This window comes from Rhinoraja longicauda, chromosome 19 (genome assembly GCF_053455715.1).
Source record: "Rhinoraja longicauda isolate Sanriku21f chromosome 19, sRhiLon1.1, whole genome shotgun sequence".
In the NCBI taxonomy this organism is placed as follows: domain Eukaryota; kingdom Metazoa; phylum Chordata; class Chondrichthyes; order Rajiformes; family Arhynchobatidae; genus Rhinoraja; species Rhinoraja longicauda.
This window is the reverse complement of record NC_135971.1, coordinates 27,203,127-27,218,691: the sequence shown is the minus strand read 5'-3', so window position 1 is coordinate 27,218,691 and position 15,565 is coordinate 27,203,127. Positions and strand designations below refer to the sequence as shown.

The following is a 15,565-nucleotide window of genomic DNA, read 5'->3' as shown; positions in this document are numbered from 1 at the left end:
CATGCCTTGCCTTCCCTACAATGTCATGCTTTACCTTCAATTGATTCCATTCAATCCCTTACTTTGCTTTCAATGCCTCGCTTTACTTTCAATGTCCTGCCTTGCCTCCGCTGCAATGCCTTGCTTTGACGTCAATGAATTGCATTCAACGCCTTGCCTTCAATGCATGCGATTAATGCCTTGCCCTGCCTCCCCTGGAATGCCTTTCCTTAACTGCAATGAATTGCATTCAATGCCTTGCCTTGTATTGAATGCATGCGTTCAATGACTTGCCTTGCCTTTAATGCATTGCCATCAATGATTTACCTTGCCTTTGAAGCATTGCCTTCAATGCCGTCCCGTGCGTTAAAGTCAAAGCCTTGCTATCGACGCCTGCCTTCCCTTGCATTCAATGCCTTGCCTTACCTTGCTTTTGATTGATTGAGTGATTGAAACAGCATGGTGAGAGTTCCCTGGCACAACGACCTGCCGATCATTTACCACTCGTTGACACCAGTTCCATTTTTTCCAACAATCGCATCCACTCCGTGCACAGTGGAAGAAATTTCAGAATCCAGTTTACCAACAAGGGTTGTGGAGGAAAACTATAGATCCCGGATATTTGGGATGCGGAGGAAACAAGAGCTGATGGATGAGTCAACATTGTCCGGAGGAAAACGCTGGAGGTCAGGATCAAACCCGGTTCCTTGGCGCTGTGATTCAGAAGCACGAGCTGTGCTACTATGTGCGCCGGAGCTCCGGTGTCCTTCTACTTGCGAAATAGAGCTGGCTGGTCGGATACCGATCCATACACGTTGTCGCCAGTGCATTGGCCTCAGGGACATAGATGTTAGCAAGCCAGCAGAGACCAACCCGGTCTGTGTGAATCTGACACGATCTGCACGTTTCCTCCAGGTGGTACCGATTCATCCCTCATCCGAAATACATGCGGGCTTGTAGGTAAACTCGCCTCCGTAATAAAACTGTCCTTCGTGCGCAAGGAGTGAACGAGGAGCTGGGATAATTTAGAACTGATGTGCCTGTAAACGCCGCACTGGGTCTACCCACCATAGATGCGATTGTGTATTTTAGATTTTAGGTGTCAACAATTGTTTCAGTAACTCAAGCAATAAGAAATTGCACATCTATTTTTAACAGTAATGTCTAGACGGCGCAATATCGGCAAAGAATTATAAAGGACTTACCAGGAACACCAATGACGACAAGGATAGGGTAGAAAACGTTTTCTACCTGGTTGACTACAGGCCCGTTCATGCCCAGAGATGATCCGCGTGTCCTGCCAGTGGTATGACAGGTCGCTTGCTTTAAAACGATAGTAGCACATTCTCCAGAGAAACCATTTGAAGCCTCATCCAGGCAAATTAATTGAGATTAGTGTCAGTCATTTGAACAAACAAAGTTAGTCACGTCACGTTTGCTATTTTTAATTATAGAATTGCGTAATAACTGCCAGCAAAGTTGGTTATTCTCTGAAATAAAGACTATATTATTATTTTAAGGAATATAGAAATATTTGTAGTAATGATTCCAATTCTAAACACTTCCTATTCAATTTCCATTCTCAGTTCCCCACAGTAAAGTAACGTTGAATTATCTATGCTTGCCCGTGTGCTTTTCTAAAAGCCTCTTGCTGCTACTTCTACATTTGATGCTACCACCATCCCCAGCATCATGTTCCACGCACTCGCCACTCTCTGCACAAAAACGTGCTCACGTAAATCCTTTAAACTCTGACCATTTCACATTAACCATGTGCCCCACAATCTCCTCCACAGTGGAGAACGTTTTCATGACTAGTTATCCCATCAATGTCTCTCGTAGCGTTGTGTTACCAAGTCTCCTTTAAACCCTCGGCATTCCAGAGGAAGCATTCCAAGTTTGTCCTGGTTCTCCTGGTTGTCAATGCTGTCCAATTTGGGAAGCAGACTGTTAAATTTCTTCTGCAGCAGTCAGAAGCTTTCAAGCCATTGCTGCAAGGGGGCGAGCAGAACTGCACACATTCCTGACCATGTGACCTACCCAAGGTGTTGTCTGCCAGTATCATAACTTCCAGACCTTTGTATTCAAAGCACGACCAATGACTGCACGCATACCAAAAGGCATCGTTACCATTCTAGTCACTTGTATTCCTCCTTTTCGGGAACTATGGATCTGGACCATATTACCATCCCACACACCAGAGCTCATATCCCTCTTGCCACCAACACTGTACCTCCCCCTTGCATTGATCTCCCAAAATGCACAATTACCCAGTTAATGGGAGTAAAACCCGTCTGCAATTTAGTGGATCTTGGGAAGGAGATGGAAACGGACTGTGCGGGCCTGGGGAATATGGCGGGGAGACTGTGGGGAAGAGACCACTGGAGGCGATTGGATCAGACACAGGCTGAGCGATGACGGCCTCGTGCTCGGCTTGTCTGCGAGTTTAGTGACAATTTCCGGTTATTAGAGAGAGGAGAGCTGCGCGTTGAGAGAGGTGGGGTCAGCGTGGGTTTCGGCTGTGGAGAAATCAACACTAATGATTTCGCGGCGGCGGTTCTAAGTAACAAAGACCAAAAGTAACGAGACAAAAGTGGAGACAAATGTTGGAGACGGGACAGTGTGCCGTAACTTTGCGGCGAGCCCTCTTGCCATAGGTAAAGGCCCAGTGACGTGAGCTCCGGAAGAATAGCTCGATATTATGCCGGCTGGGGATAGTGGTGTGGGGGTCTTGGGGGTGGGGGGGGGGGGGGGAGAGCTCATTGACATCTGAACACAGGAGTAAAACAGTAAGGCTTCTGTTGAGGACTGACGGTTTTGCTTCTGAAAGGGAGAGGTCAGGTTGATAGTGAAAAGACGCCAAGGGGACAGCTGTGGTCAGCAGGGTAGAGGGATAGGGGTCGAGGGTGAAGTGCTATGGAGAAATGATGGGGGGTGAGATCGGAGGGACTATGAGGTGTAATGTGAAGGTGATCCCAGGACCGAGGTTCCTTGTTGGCAATGGGACTAGCAGGACCCCATAGATTCAACAAGGGTGTCAGTCAATGTGATGTTGCCGGTTCTGGCAAAGTGGAACCCCCGCAGGGACCAATGGCTCGAACCGGGATGAACTAATGCTTCCCGCCTGTTAGTGGTCGGTGCAGAGTCAAGGGTCAGCTGAGTCAATGGCTGCCCTCCCCCCCACTCAGGTGACGGACTGCAGGCAAGGGTTGTCGGTGCGGTCAGCTGGCACGAAATAGGAGCGGCGGAGAAAGCTGTCAGTAAATCCGGCCTGGAACAGGACGGGTACTTGCTAAGATGGGGAGGTTCAGGCACGTATTCGACAATGTTCCGCATGGTAGGTTGCTTTGGAAGGTTAGATCGCTTGGGATCCAAGGAGAGATAGCTGAATGGATAGCATATTTCCTATATGGAAAGAAGCACGGATTGATGGTGGAAGGTTGCTTCTCAGGCTGGAGCATTGTGGCTAGTGGTGTGCTTCAGGGTACCGTGCTGGACCCGTTACTCTTTGTCATCTACATCAATGGTTTGGATGAGAACATCCCGGGCAAGATTAGCAAGTTTGCCGATGATACAAAAGTGAATGGAATGGAATTGAATTGAATACATTTTATTAGCCAAGTAAACATAGCACAAAAAGTAAGGAAATTTGTGTTTGGTAGATTATTTCTTTGTTGTAACAATGCTTCTTGGCAATAAATCTTATACCTGTTTATTTCCCTTTTAAATGGTGCCACATTTGTAAGGAACATGCATTTGTGGGATGAGCAGCAGAGCTGAGTATATGGGTTGCGCCCATGAAAAATTTGCCAAATCTTCTCTGCCAATGCCAAACAGCTTATTCTGCTGTTGCTATTGACTCTTGTTTTGAGCTTCTGGTACCCCCAGGTGCTGACAAGAATGGGATGCCATCCCACAACAGTGTGTGACCAGGCTGGTGACCAGCATGAGGAGGAGGTGCCAGGCTGTTATGGCTGTGTATGGTTCTTCCACACGCTACTGTGGCTCCTGTTTATTAAATGAATAAATTGTTAAATTGCCAATATATCTTGTTTCTTCAGACTTCAATCATCCAATCCACCAAACAACACCGAACAAGAGTCAATGGCAGAATAAGCTGTTTGGCATTGGCAGAGATTTGGCAAATGTTTCATCGGCGCAACCCATATACTCAGCTCTGCTGCTCATCCCACAAATGCATGTTCGTTACAAATGTGGCACCATTTAAAAGGGAAATAAACAGGCTTTCCAACGGTATAAGATTTATTGCCAAGAAGTATTGTTACAACAAAGAAATAATCTACCAAACACAAATGTCCTTACTTTTTGTGCTATGTTTATGTACACACACAAGGAATTTGGCTTGGTGCCTTGCTGGCAAGTAACAAGACGATATACAGTAGACAATTAAAAATAAAACATTATAATTTAAAAATGTGATGTATGGAATGAAATACCAGAGCAAAAGGAGGCTACACACATTTGGCTGTTGAGTAGAACTACTGCTCATGGGGAAAAATGACGCAGCCAGACGTTATATATATCTGGCTGCGGCTGCTTTGACAGTCCTGAGTCGCCTTCCAGAGGGAGGTGCTTCAAAGTGTTTGGGGCCAGGATGAGAGGGGTCAGAGATGATCTTACCCCCTCACTTCATGGTCCTTACAGTGCACAGTTGTTGATGGGGGAAGTTTTCAGCCAACAACTTTCTCGGCTGATCGAATGATGCGCTGCGACCGCCACTTCTCATGTTTGGTGGCTGAGCCAAACCAGGTCATGATGGAGAAGGTGAGGACAGACTCTAAAACGGCAGTATAAAACTGGACCATCAGTGGTTGGTTTTGCAGATAGTGAAGATGATTGTGAAAGATTGTAGCAGGATCTGGATCGATTGAACCGGTGAGCTGCGAATGGATTATGGAATTCAATACAGAGAAGAGTGAGGTGTTGCATTTTGGTACGTCTAACAAGGGCAGGATCTATACATTGAATGGCAGACGTCTTGGGAGTGTTGTGGAGCAGAGGGATCTATGAATGAAGGTGCATCTTTCTTTGAAGGTCGATATGCAGGTAGATAAGTTGATCAAAAAGGATTTTGGCACTTTGACCATCACCAGTTACAGTTTTGAGTATAGAAGTTGGGAGGTCATGTTGCAGTCGTATAGACAATAGACAATAGAAAATAGGTGCAGGAGAAGGCCATTTGGCCCTTCGAGCCAGCACCGCCATTCAATGTGATCATGGCTGATCATTCTCAATCAATACCCCGTTCCTGCCTTCTCCCCATACCCCCTGAGTCCGCTATCCTTTAGAGCTCGATATAGCTCTCTCTTGAATGTATTCAGAGAATTGGCCTCCACTGCCCTCTGAGGCAGAGAATTCCACAGATTCACAACTCTCTGACTAAAAAAGTTATTCCTTATCTCTGTTCTAAATGGCCTACCCCTTATTCTTAAACTGTGGCCCCTGGTTCTGGACTCCCCCAACATTGGGAACATGTTTCCTGCCTCTAAAGTGTCCAACCCCTTAATAATTGTATACGTTTTATACGTATAAAACGTTGGTGAGACAGCATTTAGAATATTGTGTTCATTATGGACACCGTTATAAGAACGATATTTTTAAGCTTGAAGGTGAAGAGTAAAATATTTAATTAGAAACTGAGGGGTAACTTTTTCCGCACAAAGTGTGGTGGGTGCATGGAACAAGCTGCCAGATGAGATAGTTGAGGCTGGGACTATCCCAACGTTTATGGAACAGGTAACAGGTACATGGAAAGGACGGGTTTGGAGTGATATTACCAAGCGCGGGCACGTGTGAGGTGTGTAGTGGGACATGTTGGCCGGTGTGGGAATGTTGGGCCAAAGGGCTTGTTTCCACACTGTATCACTCTATGACTCTTTGATAAGGAGCAAACGACTTGGTTGTGGTGGTGGCGGGTAGCGGCGACATCTTCGTGGTATCGGCCTTGCTGTGAGGTTAGATCTATGCTATCCCACTGTAACGTCCAATCCCTACACACTAGGGGCAATTTTCAGACGTCAATATCCTACAAAATTCACAAATCCGTCGAATGTGAGAGGAAACCGGGATGCAAACTGCATGCAGACAGCACTCCCTGACACAATCGAACCCGGGCATCTGGCGCTGTGAGCCGACAACTCTATCAGCGTGCCTTCAAATGTCACTGTAACCTTGGTAAGAGTGAAATTAGCTCATTGCGATCATACTGTATGTCAGGAAGTTACTGTGTCTGATAAGGGTCCCCACCGGAAACGTCACCAATCTATAGATAGTCAGAAAATGCTGGATTAACCCAACTGATCAGCAGCACCTCTTTAGAACATGGATAGGCGACTTTTCGGGTCGGAAATCTTATTCAATTTGAAGAAGTTTTCCGTCTAGAAATGTCACCTGTCTATATTGTCGAGATATGCTGGCCGACCTGTTGAATTTCTTCTACATTTTGTGTCAATCTTCGGTATAAACAATCTACTGTAGTTCCTTGTTATTACGACAGATACCTATGTTCCCCATAGACGCTGCCTGACCCGCAGAGGTACTCCAGCATCTTGTGCATTCGTTGCTAAACGAACATCACCAGGTACTTGGGTTAAAGTACAGTAAATTATCCGTCGCACTACTTTGTACAGATTTATCCGTAGCAATTAGATGCAGATTTAATTCTAGCAAGATATCTATCCTGATAATTGCCATGTTGTGTCACGTATTGTAGTCAACAACCAATGCCGTTATTGTGTAATGACCGCCTTATCTACCTGTAGATGATGCACCTGCAGACTCCTCCTTGCGGTCCTGCCCTCTGATGCGGTGTGGATTGTGCATGTTCTCCCTGCAACCACGGGGATTTATCTCGTGGGCACCAGATCCCCTCCACGCATCAACGACTCTATTAGTTGACAGAGTATATTTCCTCTATGATCCGGCCCTGATGACGCAGGGCTGTTGTAGCATCAATGGTCATTTGAGTGCAATTCAAAGGGATACATTGAATGAGTTAGAAGGTGCTGCAGATGCTGGTTTTAACGGAAGATGGACACAAACAGCTGGAGTAACTCAGAGGGGCAGGCAGTATCTCTGGAGAGAAGAACTGGGTGACGTTTCTGGTCGAGACCCTTCTTCAAAACAGGGTCTCGACGCCAATCGTCACCAATTACCACTCTCCTAAGATGTTGCCTGCCCCGATGAGTTACGTCGGCATTTTATGACTGTCTTCGGATACATTGAATGGGTGTGCGTATGTTAAATTGACTGAAAGAGTTATCCTAACGGTCGACATTGACTGAATGATAGGAACGGCCGCTCGGAGAGTAAGATGCAATAACACAATGTAGAAGAAGACGCAATTTCGAAAGGGATTTTCAGATTCACCGTGCTATTGAAGACACTTTATTGAATTGGAAAAGAAAACGAATGGGCTCTTAATCACATTTTTTAATTCATCCCTGAATTTTTTCTGGGACACCCCATAAATAAATGTGTTGGTGCAGGCACTCAGAGCTCTCAGCATATATCCCGACAGTTCTGCAATGGTAAATGGGTCGTTGTAATCTGACCCTAAAAGATTAACGTCTAGGATGTTTACACTCATGTAACACACGAAGGTCACCATCCAAAGCAATACAAAGTTACCGGATATGGCCAGCAATAGAACGATGGACTTCCTTCGGTTCTCCACCTCTTGATCGGCGCCGCTCTCGTCCTTTTTGTCCCGTCGGAGACCGCTCCTCACTCTATTGGCGTGTATAATGTGTTTGATTGTCAGGGCGTTGAGGAGAATAATCAGTAAAATTGGCACAACTGGGGTTACAATGGATTCGAACACGGAAAGTGCTGCCCCTATCGATGTGGTGTAGACATCTGATGGTATCCAACAGTACCAAGCCACGTTGTCAATTATGTACAGAGGTACGAGGAAAATATACACTGGAATATTTTGTACAATACTTAAGATACATGTTACTGTTATTACCAACGCCGCAGTTTTCTCAGTGCAATATTTTGCTCGTAAAGTCTGATTACAAATAGTGATAAATCGATCGAAGGTGAAAGTCACCGTAAGCCAGACAGAGCAATCAATGGAAATTCAATTAAACAAAATACGGAGCTTACAAATGTGAGATAAGTTCAGGAATGAATACGGATAATAGGCACCGGACATCTCGGAGAGAATTACCTCGAAGATCAGAACCATTAGATCAGCTGCGGCCATGGATACCAGGTAGCGGGTGATACATTTGGAGAGGCCGCACTTTCCCCGCGAGAGAATGACGATTGCCAACGTGTTAGCTGTAGAAAAGACCAAATTATAATGACCATCTTTATTGTTCCACGAGCACGTTAGTTTGACACTTCGTCGTTTGAAAGTGAGTGGATTATTTGATTCTCCATCTCGTATCGAGATGTTTGGCAGGGGAATGGTCACACTTACAAATGTTGCACCCAAATAACTCCTCATTTAACCTTCATTTCCGACCGGATCTGCTTCATAAGGCGTACAATTTGTACCACCCTTTTCCATCAAAGCAAATGGACTGCGGTAACGCTGCTACCTGATAGCTCCAGCGTCGCAGGTTCGATACTGATTACTGGAATTGTTTGTGTGGAATTTCAACCTTTTACCTGTGTGCACGTTGGTTTGCCTGCGTGACTGATTGTCTAATTCAATACCTTGCCGTCCAATCGATGCCTTGCCTTCAATAAATTCCATTCACTGCCTTGCTTTGCTTTCAATGTCTTGCCTTGTTTTCAATGCTCTGCCTTGCCTTTTGATGCCTTGCCTTGACCAATGAGTTCCATTCAATGCCTTGCTTTTCTTTCAATGCCCCGCCTTCCCTTCAATGCCTTGCCTTGACTTCAATGAATTGCATTCAATGTCTTGCCTTGTCGTGCCTTCAATGCCATGTCATTAATGACTTGCCTTGCCTTTAATACATTGCATTCAATGCCTTCCCTTGCGCTGCCGTCAAAGGCTTGCCATCAACGCCTGCCATGCCTCCCCCAGAAGGCCCTGCCGTGACTTCAATGAATTCAGTTCAGAGACATTCCCTTGTCTTGCCTTCAATGCCATGCCATCAATAACCTGCCTTGCCTTTGATGCATTACCTTCAATGCCTTCCCACGCGATGCCGTCAAAGCCTTGCCATCGACTCCTGCCTTGCCTTCCCGACAATGCCTTGCCTTGAGTTCACCGAATTCTATTCAATGCCTTGCCTTGCTTTGGCTTCAATGCCTTGCCTTTGTTTGAGTGATTGACATAACATGGTAACAGTTCCCAGGCACATCTAGGCCTGCCGATCATTTATCACCCCTTCACACCAGGTCCATTTTTTACAACAATCGCATCCATTCCCTGCGCAGTGGAATAAATTACAGAATCCAGTTTACCTTCAAACCAGGACGTGTTGAGCGAAGGAACCAGAACTCCAGAATCTTTAGAATGCGGAAGAAACTAGAGCTGACCGATGAATCACGTTGTCCTGGACAAAACGATATGGAAACACGAGCTGTGCTACTCTGCGGTCCCGAGCTCCGATGTCTTTCTACTTGCGAAATACCGCTGGCTGGTCGTAAACTCATCCATATGGCATCTTATCGGATGGCGCTTCGATGGCAGCCTCGCCTACGATCTATCTATCATTTTCGTCCATTTAAAAACAAATTTTGGTGAGTTTTATGTGTTAATGTTCTCTGGTTTGTTTTACGTTGGGGGTGGGGGAGGGAGTCGGGCGAAATATTTTTTTTCGATCTCTTACCTTGCCGGAGATTAGATTGTTTCCCGGATCGCATCTCACGTCGCTCTGCGGCCTAACATTGTGGAACTGAATGCTTTGCCCGGGACTGTCTTTGAGCCCCCACGGTCGTGGACTTACCATTTGAGCGTGCGATGCCTTGCCTGGAACGGCGCTGCAACCGCGACCTGCGAACTTTAACATCAAGTAGCTCGCAGTCTCGGGTTGAGACCGAGGTCGGGAAGCTCCAAGCTGCACGAAGTTCGACAAGCGCCAACACGGGGTAACCCCCCTGACTCAGGAGCTTGATCGCCCCGATGAGGAAGGCCCGGTCGCCGGCTACGGTATTGGCCCGTGAACCGAAGGTTCGAGGCCACCGACCGCTGGAGGACAAAGCAGGGAGAGATTGCACTTTAGTTCGCCTTCCATCGAAGTGAGGAGTGCGGAGGCGTCAGTATGGCGGATGTTCATATTAAAATGTATTTTGTGCGTTCTATTGCTTATTATTGTTATGACTGTATGGCAAATGAAATTCCTCGTATGTTGCAAAACATGGCTAATAAAGTATGATTATGATGATTATGATTATTGTATACGTTGTCGCCAGTGAATCGGCCTCTGGCAGAAAACTGGGGGAAATTGGGAAGAGCGTGTGAGAAGGAAAATCAACCGGTGAAACCAATTGTAGTTGGACCGAACTAGATGGACCGAACCTGCCGCCTTCGATATCGTAGGGGCTGTGTTCGTCCAATTTGCGATCAGTCCGCTTCTATTTGGAGATGGAGAATTACTACAGTCCTGGATTTGTGAACAGCGCCAATGGATTCAGAAGTATCTGCACCGGTTGGATATTGTTAACACACAACATCTGCAGGCACATGTTAATTAGTCGGCGACCGACAGAACCGGTGAATATGATCTGCCGTGGCAGGGGATCGTCTACTTCAGCGGCAATTCGATAGATTAATTGCTCATCTCCAATAACTTGATGATAGCCATTTACGATCACAGGGCAGGGAACACTTGGAGAATATTGAACATAGAACCCAGCAGAGACCAACGCGGTCTGTGTGAACCATAGACGTTCGGCATGTGGCCGCGTCAGTTTCCTCCAGGTGGTACCGAATCTCCCCTCATCCGAAATACCCGCGTGGTCGCAAGTAAACTCACCCCCGTAAAAAAAATGTCCCTCGTGCGCAAGGAGTGAATGAGACACTGGGATAACGTAGAACTAATGTGCCGGTCTGCATGCCACTGGGTCTACCCGCCATAGAAGCGATTATATATTTTAAATTGTCGGTGTCAATATTGTTTCAGTAACTCAAGCAATAAGTAACAGCACACCTATTTTTAACAGGAATGTCTAGATGGTGCAATATCGGCAGAGAATTATAAAGGGCTTACCAGGAACACCAACGATGACAAGGATAGGGTAGAAAACGTTTTCTACCTGGTTGACTACAGGCACGTTCATGCCCAGAGATGATCCGCGTGTACTGCCAGTTGTATGACAGGTCGCTTGCTTTATAACGATAGTAGCACATTCTCCAGAGAAACCATATGACGCCTAATCAAGGCAAATTAATTGAGATTAGTGTCAGTCATTTAAACAAACAAAGTTAGTCAGATCACGTTCGCTACTTCTAATAATAGAATTGCGTAATAACTGTCGGCAAAGTTGATTATTCTCTAAAATAGAGAATATATTATTATATTATAGAATACAGAGATAATTATGTCACGATTCCTATTCCATACACCTCCTTTTCTATTTGCATTCCCAGTCCCCTGCAGCAAAATAATGTTAAATTATCTATGCATAGCCATGTGCTTAGCTGAAATCCTTTTGCTGCAACTTCTACATTTGCTTCCACCTCCATCCCCGGCATCGCGTTCCAGGCTCCCGCCACTCTCTGTACAAAACCCTGCTCGGGTATATCCTGAAAACTCTGACTCTTTCACTATAACCATCTGCGCTCCAATCCCCGTCACAGTGGAGAACGTTTATGACTGTCGAACCCATCAATGGCTCTCATAACGTTGTAATGTCAGGTCTCCTTTCACTCTTCGGTATTCCAGAGGAAGCAATCCAAGATTGTCCTGCTGCTCCTTGTAGCCGATGCAGTCCAATCGAGGAAACACATTGACCTCCCAAAATCCAAAACTTCCCCTGTGCTGGGATTAAAATCCGTCTGCAATTTAGTGGATCTTGGGGAGGAGATAGAAACGGGCTTTGCGTTGATGGGAAACAAGGCTGGGAGGATGCGGTGCGGAGATAGCTGGAGGCGAGTGGATCAGAAACAATCTGAGCGATGATGGCCTCGGGTTCGGCTTCTCTGCGAGTTTAGTGACAATTTCCGGATTATGGTGAAGAGAGAGGAGAGCTGTGCGTTGAATAGGTGAGATCAGCTTGGGCCAAGGCAGTAAAGCAATCAACAATGTTGATTTCGCGTCGTCAGTTCCCAATAACAAAGACCAGAGTGGGTAGAAGGCCGTCAGAATAAGGCCCAGTGGAGGAGAAATGTTGGAGAGGGGAAAATGTGACGTCACTTTGAGGCAAAGCGCCATTACCATCGATATAGGCCCGGTAAAATGAGCGTCGGAAGAGGAACTTGATATAATGGCTGCGGGCGTGGAGGGGTGGGAAGGTGCGAGTGGCGGTGGGGGTAGGGTGGAGGGGGGTGGTCATTGATATCTGAGCATAGGCCTAGTAATGTCAGGGTTCGGTGGAGAACCGACGGTTCTGCATCTGAAAGGGTGAGGTCAGGGTGATGGTGAAAAGACGCCAAGCGGACTGCTGTAGTCAGCGGGATCGAGGGATCGAGGTATCGAGTGTGAAGATCTGTGAGAAGCTGATGGGGTTGAGAAAGGAGGGGCTCTAAGCAGTAGTGTATTGGTGGTACCATTACTGAGATTCACTGTTGTCAGTGGGAGAAACGTGAGCTAGTTGATTTAGCAAGGAAGGCAGTCAATGTTGGATCCGACACCGTGGATCCCCCGCAAGGAACAGATGCTGGACCCGGGATGAGCCGATGCTTCCGGCTTGTTGGTGGCCGGGGCAATGTGTAGGATCGGCCGAGGCAACGTCTGCCTCCCGTCGGCTGACTGATTGCAGGCTAGGGTCGCCGGTGCTGTCGGCCGGCGCGGCATGGGTGCGGCGGCGAAAACTGTGCGTCCATGTCAGTAGGTTCGGCCTATAACCGACCGGGTGATGGTGAAGATGGGGAGGTCACATAGGATTCGACAAGGTTCCGCATGGTAGGTTGCTCTGGAAGGTGAGATTGCATGGGATCCAAGGAGAGTTAGCTGAATGGATAGCAAATTTGCGACATGGAAGGAAGCACTGAGTGACGGTGGAAGGTTGCTTCTCAGAGTGGACTGGTGGTGGGCCTAAGAATCTTGTGCTTGTCACGTTACTGTTTATCATCTACATCAATGTTTTGGATGAGAACATACTGGGCAAGATTAGCATTTTTGCTGATGATACAAAAGTGAGTGATTTTACAGATTGTGAAGATGGTTGTGAAAGAATGTAGCAGGTTCTGGTTCGATTGGCCAGGTGGGCTGAGGAATGATTGATGGAATTTAATAGAGAGAAATGTGAGGTGTTGCATTGTGGGACGTCTAACAAGAGCAAGACCTACACCGTGAATGGTAGGCCTCTGGGGATTGTCGTAGAGCAGATGGATCTAGGAGTGCTGGCTCCTTGAAGGTCGAGTTGCGTCACCTATTTGTAGATTGTCACAAATTGCTGGATAACCCCAGCTGATCAACAGCACCTCTTACGAACATGGATAGACCTTATTCAGTCTGAAGAAGCTTTCCTTCCAGAAATGTCATCTATCTATGTTGTCAAGAGATGCTGCCAGACCTGCCGAATTTCTTCAACATTTAGCGCCAATATTCCGTATGAAGCATCTTCTGTAGTTCCTTGTTATTACATCAGCTATCTATGTTCTCCTGACCCGCAGAGGTACTCCAGCATATTGTGCATTCTTTACGTAAATGAACATCTGCAGGTACTTGGGTAAAACCAGTAAATTATCCGTCGCTCAATTAGTTGCAGATTTTATTCCAGCAAGAAATCTATCCTGAAAATTGTTATGGAGCGTCACGTATTGTAGTTGACAGACAATACCATAATTGTATAATGACCGCCTTATCTCCTCCTTGCGCTCCTGCCCTCTGATGCGGTGTGGATTTCGCATGTTCTCCCTGCCACCGCGGGGATTTATTTCGTGAGCACCGGATCCCCTCCACGCCCCCACGACGCAATTATTTGACAGAATAAATTGCCCCAGTGCTCATTTGAGTGCAATTCAAAGGGATACATTGAATGTTTAGGAAGGAACTGCAGATACTGGTTTAAACGGAAGATGGGCACAAAAAGCTGGAGTGACTCAGCGGGGCAGGCACAATCCCTGGAGAGAAGGAATGGGTGGCGTTTCGAGTCGAGACCCTTCTTCACACAGCGTCACGACTCGAAACGACACCCATTCCATTTTCCCTGAGATGTTACCTGTCCCGCTGAGTTACTCCAGCTTTTTGTGTCTATTTTCGGATAGAGTGAATGGGAGTTCGTAGGATAAATTGCTGAAAGGGTTTTACTGACGGTCGGCATTGAGTGGATGGCACGAACGGCCGCTCGCACAATAGGATGCAATAGCGCAATTTTAAAGAAGCCGTGATTCGAAAGGAATTTTCACATTTACCGTGCTATTAAAGACACTTTATTGCATTGGAAAATAAACCGAAGGTGCTCTTAATCACATTTTTAAATTCCTCCCTGAATTTGTTCTGGGACACCCCATAAATAAACGTGTTGGTGCAAGCACCCAAAGCTCTCAGCATATATCCAGACACTTCTGCAATGGTAAATGGGTCGTTGTAATCTGACCCTAAAAGATGAACGTCTAGGAAGTTTACACTCATGAAACACACGAAGGTAACCATCCAAAGTAGTACAAAGTTACCGGATATGGCCAGCAATAGAATGATGGACTTCCTTCGGTTTTCCACCTCTTGATCCGCGCCGCTCTCGTCCTTTTTGTCCCGTCGGAGACCCCTCCTCACTCTATTGGCGTGTATAATGTGTTTGATTGTCAGGGCGTTGAGGAGAATAATCAGTAACATTGGTAGAACAGGGGTTAAAATGGTTTCGGACACAGAAAGTACTGCCCATATCGGTGTGGTGTAGACGTCCGATGATACCCAACAGTACCAAGGCACGTTGTCAATTATGTACAGAGGTACGAGGAAAATATATAGTGGAATATTTTGAATAACACTTAAGATACACGTCACTGCTATCACCCAAGCCGCAGTTTTCTCAGTGCAATATTTTGCTCGGAAATTCTGATTACAAATAGTGACAAATCGGTCGAAGGTGAAAGTCACCGTTAGCCAGACAGAGCAATCAATGGAAACACAATTAAAGAAAATACGCAGCCTACAAATCTGATATAGGTTGAGGAATGAATGCGAAGAACTGTAAGCTGCAATCTCAGAGAGAATTACCTCGAAGATCAGAACCATTAGATCAGCTGCGGCCATGGATACCAGGTAGCGGGTGATACATTTGGAGAGTCCACACTTTCCCCCGAGAGAATGACGATTGCCAACAGGTTAGCTGTAGAAAAGACGAAATTAAAATGACCATCTCTGATAGGTCAAGGAGCACGTTAGTTTGACACTTCATACGAACATGATTATATTATTTGATTCTGTATCTCGCGGCGAGATGTTGGGCACAGATGTCGACGGTGAGAGAAATGGCCTCCCTCGGATTCCTCAGTATCAATCCCAGATTGATTTCAGGATGCGCATGTAAATGCAAA

At 46.3% G+C, this 15,565-nt stretch overlaps 1 protein-coding gene and 1 pseudogene across 1 annotated transcript; both read right to left on the bottom strand.

The window, feature by feature from the left end:
- Positions 1–7,372: 7,372 nt before the first annotated feature.
- LOC144602911 (uncharacterized) lies at positions 7,373–8,209 on the bottom strand (annotated as a pseudogene).
- A 6,238-nt stretch (positions 8,210–14,447) lies between these two features.
- Positions 14,448–15,281, bottom strand: LOC144602996 (uncharacterized). The gene has a single exon (XM_078416119.1). The coding sequence runs from the start codon at positions 15,279–15,281 to the stop codon at positions 14,448–14,450; it is 834 nt and encodes a 277-aa protein (XP_078272245.1).
- Between the last annotated feature and the right edge of the window lie 284 nt (positions 15,282–15,565).